The sequence below is a fragment of the Penaeus vannamei genome, chromosome 10 (assembly GCF_042767895.1).
Source record: "Penaeus vannamei isolate JL-2024 chromosome 10, ASM4276789v1, whole genome shotgun sequence".
Taxonomy (NCBI): domain Eukaryota; kingdom Metazoa; phylum Arthropoda; class Malacostraca; order Decapoda; family Penaeidae; genus Penaeus; species Penaeus vannamei.
The window spans coordinates 36,928,487-36,933,486 of NC_091558.1; the positions used below are offsets into that span (position 1 = coordinate 36,928,487).

At 33.8% G+C, this 5,000-nt stretch overlaps 1 protein-coding gene across 1 annotated transcript in view; it reads right to left on the bottom strand.

The window, feature by feature from the left end:
- LOC113826342 (protein unc-79 homolog) overlaps positions 1–5,000 on the bottom strand; it is a gene marked incomplete at its 3' end in the record, with an annotated part of 60,320 nt that overhangs the window by 44,409 nt on the left and 10,911 nt on the right. Inside the window, 6 exon segments of the mRNA XM_070126120.1 lie at positions 1,397–1,582; positions 1,796–1,970; positions 2,093–2,301; positions 2,417–2,574; positions 3,829–3,977; positions 4,281–4,459. Of these exon segments, the coding sequence (XP_069982221.1) occupies positions 1,397–1,582; positions 1,796–1,970; positions 2,093–2,301; positions 2,417–2,574; positions 3,829–3,977; positions 4,281–4,459 (1,056 nt within the window).

Below are 5,000 nucleotides of genomic sequence, written 5' to 3' on the forward strand. Positions count from 1 at the left end.
CTGGAAAAATCAGTAAGCAAAAGCAGTGAAAACTGTGGTTAGTTACTGTATAAAAATGGATAAATAAAATGAATAGAAATAAAGAAATCCATTCATCAGATTATGAAGGTAGGCTCAGACAACATACTTTTGAAACAAACAACAGTGAATAAAATGTAATAATTGAATAACACTGCAATACATAAAAATCAGGAGTTAAAACCAAATACCTGTGCAAATCAAATCCTACCCAACTCCATGGTGCACAAATGTAAGTTCTAGAATATCAAATTTTACAGTACCCTATACACATTATGCAATATATGTATATCATACAATATACATTTAGAGCACTGAATAATAAAAAAAAATCTTCTTTGTTCATCTTCATGAAGCTGTTGCCACTTATGGGTCACTGGAATCTCATAAAGGTTTCAATATATGATTTAGAACTCCCTACAATTTAAGTTCTATATTGCAGTCACCCCATTTTACATCATGAGATGTTTGTCGCAGTTTTTGTGTTAATATTAGCAATCTTGGATTTTTATTGTAGTCAGATTTTACCACATGAATGCTACTGGGTCCAATGCTCAGTCCAATAACAGTCCAACAGCAGAAAGGGATCCCTATACAGCAATTGCAGATACAAAATTTCACAGAGTTAAAAACTGTCCTTGGCAATGTTGCAGGCAATATCAAAGATAAGTCGAAAATATAAATCTATCATATGAGTATTACACCTTATAAAAAAAAAGACCTAATGCAAAATGAAACTCATAAAATACCAGACAGGTGGAAAACCTCAGGACAAGGGAAAACTGAAGGACCCCAAAAATATACATGTTCAAAAATTAAATTCACAAAAGCTGCAAGAGAATAATCAGTTGAAAGATTTTTGTTTTGAGAGTCACATAGTGTGAGTCTAAACTCTGCATCTCCAAATCCCTTATAAATTTCTAATGAAAGCAAATGTTCTATTTAAAATCAAATAACATCATTTCTATATTTTGTGTGCCATGCAGACATTTAGCCCTACCAATTGACAGAGTTACATCATGAGACACGAGACCACAAATAACACAAATGTGCAGTGTTTCACATTGAATATTATCACAATTGTATCTAAACTGCAGCAATAGTTCTTAAAATTGCTTAAAATCAAACTTACATTCATACCACAAACTTCTACAAACTACATTTCTGTTTGTGTACTTCCATACCTATCATTGTAACATCACAGATTAAGTCATAAGTACAAAACACAAGAAACTTTCTTGACATGACTATTTGATGTGCCCTATGGAAATATAAAAAATTATAAAGTATATACTTTTATGTAATCTGAGAGATTAAAAATCACCATCTTTATTCTTGTTAATGAATATCTTAACTGAATATCAAAGCTCATGCCTACCTTGTTTCTCAACTGCACGATTAAGCATGTTGGCTGGTGCTGACATTGTCCGTTTGTATGGCCATTTTGTGCCAAGAGATCCTGAGAGAGTTCGAACACTTGCACTCTGAACCAAAGTCAAAGCATCCTTTGCTTTGCTTAACTTTCTTTCAAAGACATCACTTGTCATGTCTGAATTTTTCAGGTCTGGAATATGAAATTCAAAATGGAATTAGGAATTTCTCCATATATCAACTCAACAGAAATACATTCAGCAATAAAAGCCTTAAAGCAGGATTTCATACTTTGTAAAATTATATATCATTCAAACATAAATTAGAAAATTCTTTTATGAAAGATAAAAAACATGTTACTGTACAACTTTAGTCATAACAAACCTATACTTATCAGATTTCTTACCTCTTGGGAATGCAATGTCTCCATATTTTTCAAGTGCAATCTGAGCTTCAAGATAAAGTGCATCAAATCGATTATAAAAGAATTCCCAGGACAAAATTCTACGATCTGGAAGACGTGAGCTCAACTGATGCAGGGCCTGAATGATCATAGGCCTGTCCATTATAACACTATCAAACTGGAAGAAAAACGAGGAAAAATGGTGCACAGGTGATGCAAACAGGAAATGGATTTCATATAGAGAAATAATCTAGAAATACATACACAGTCAAAATCACTTTCATCATACTCCATCATTACCTGTTGTTCTAAGCACCAACAAAGTGCTCGCAGGCCACAGTCTGGTAATGTTGTCAAGTAAAGAGAAGCCCGTTGAGCTACTGCAACATTAATATCATCTAAAGATGCAATGAGGAAGCAAAATGCATGAGCAATTGCTGCCTGCAGTCCTGGACACTGTCGTACAGCAGATAACCCTAAAAACCGTCCGATGACCACCACCTTTTCAACTGAGAAGATAAGAGGAATATTGTTTTATCTATAAACAGCTGCTAGTAGAAAAAACAGATTTCTACCAATGAAGTTATCAATAATACTGTTTGCAGATATTCAGGGTCAACTAACCTGCTTGAAATCGGACTTTCCAATCCTGATGATTGAAATGGTTTTCACATAACTTCCAGAATATGTCTGAACCACATGGTAAAGTTACAAAGTGCAGCAGCAGTGAAACACAGACTTCAGCAACATGTGACCATTCAGCTTCTATCAGCGACCACATGCTAGGAACATAAAATAGTAGTGTAAAAGAAAAAATTTAAAGTGAACTAAAAATGTTTTAATTAGAGTAATGCACTTCAGACATACATGTACACCTACACAATTATGGGGAAAAGGTTCATTACTGGCATATCTCTTTCATCCCCTGTACTCCTATTCACCACAATTATGGCTTTGTTTACGATGTACATCCAGCTCTATTTGCCATGAAAACTGGCAGGCTTTTTTGTGAGATATGTAGTGTCTATTAATGCATCTGGCACTGTTTCACAAGTTTCCTCCTGTCACAACCTCAATATCATCCCCATATCCCCATTCTTCTTGTAAGCCCTCCTGTCCCTGAGCCAGTCATCAAGTCATTTCTCCTCTTTTTCTTCTTGTGAATGTGTGAATCAGTAATACTGGCACAGTATAGCATATTTCATCTAGCTAAGCCCTCACCTTCTCTCCCATTTTTCCCGTCCATACACCATAGTATTGTGCATCAGTGATTTACCTCCTGGTATATCATTGTTGTTATCATTCATGCGTATAGATGCTTTTGAATATATCTAATTATATAACCTATCATTCTGTAGGAGATAAATATGATTTTGTTGCTTCATATATGTTTCATCTACATGCTTTGAACTTGGAGATATGACAATGAAACATAAATTATCTGGAGTGTAAAATAGAGCCCTTGAAATGCTAGCAACTTAAATTTGAATAATCAGACCTTTTTTGTAGGTGGGGGACAGAAATGCTTAAGTGTCTGTAGATCTTAGGGGTTAATCCTGTCCCTGTCAGTGTCATGGCAGTAAGCTGGAGTTTCCCATTTTCTGAGCCTGTCAGTGCCCTTTGCATCAGTTCAGCTACAGAGGAACTCATTGTGAAAGGGTAATGATGTACTCATTTGTAATATCTAACATAACATCAACTATTCAGGTAATTATGTCCCTAAAAGAATTCCAAAATATTATAATTTTCTATGTTAATGTATATGGTAAATCCATTTCCTTCCATTTATATCAAAAGAAAACTTTTGGCTACAATAATCATACTCTTTTAAAAAATATATGGAACTGAACTGCTACTAAACATGATTTATAATATACAACCCAAAACTTATTAAGCCAGTCACTTTACCATTAACTGATAAATTCCAAATCATATATCTATATTTTCTTTTCTGACAATATAAATAATAACATAGGCACATGCTACATTTATAAATAGTAAATCCATATATAAACCTAAAATCAGGATATACTCACATTTTGATGGACTTATTTTCTTGACACCAAATCAAAAACCCTCTATGCTCATTTGCTGCATGAGCCATGGCTTCTCCATGAAGCACCAAATATTTCAGACATTCACACATGTGATAAACAACATCACCATCTTCTGTTGTTTCCAGTCGCTGAAATAACCAATGGGAAAAAATAACAATCAAATGCAAGTGGATTTTCTTTCTTATAAAATACCAGATATAAGTGCAGTACTCTGTTCAAAAAGAAAGAAAATATTAGACACAAGATCAATGGCAAAATGACACCAGCACATGGGATCACTGCTAATTATGAATTTGTCATCTTTTTCCAATAAACCAGTCTGAACACATGAGCTCTTCCTTCACTGTGAACCAAGAAACAGACTCTCATCCTTCAATAAATATATTTAATATACAATTAAAGGCTAAAAATCACATACAAATTAATCTTACCTTCAGTATGGTGTATATGACTTGCAAGTGAGATGGTAGTTCTTCCATTTTAAATTTGAATTTTCCCTGGGAGGTAACCCAGAAAGAGTCAGATTCCTCATCACTATGTTGAGTTGTGTCAATCGGTTTATCATCCTCATCTACCACACTTGGACGAGCAACATTTGCAGTCGCATGAGCTAGAAAGATGTTCATTGTAAATCATAAATAATTTTGCTTTTCAGTTGCTAAGTAAAGAAATACAAAGAGGAATAGACTAAATGACAAATGTAATATCATTACATATCATCCACTTCTACTTCTTTTGTAATGCACATGAATTATGCTATTTAGCAACCCATCTTACTAATTACAAATAATTAACTAAATAGAAGAAAAAATATTCTAGCTTTAATTAACCAGTCTCTAATAAAATATTTTAAAAAGAGGCATACAACAGAATTAAGCAAAGAACATCCAGTTTTTGCTGTAGGTGTTAATGGCTGTCTCACAGTCCTACATCGGTAATCTTTCCCAATATCCAAAGTAATTCCAGACGTACAGTAGATAGTTATGACAAATCAGAACTCTCAAGCAGCCATCTATAAAATAACAACTATAGAGAAAAAATAAATTGTAAAATTACACACTCTAAAAATTTCCTGGAATTAGTCTCTGAACATGTGGTTTATTGACTCCAAGGAACCACACTATAAACTCGCATGGAAGACAAATTCCTAG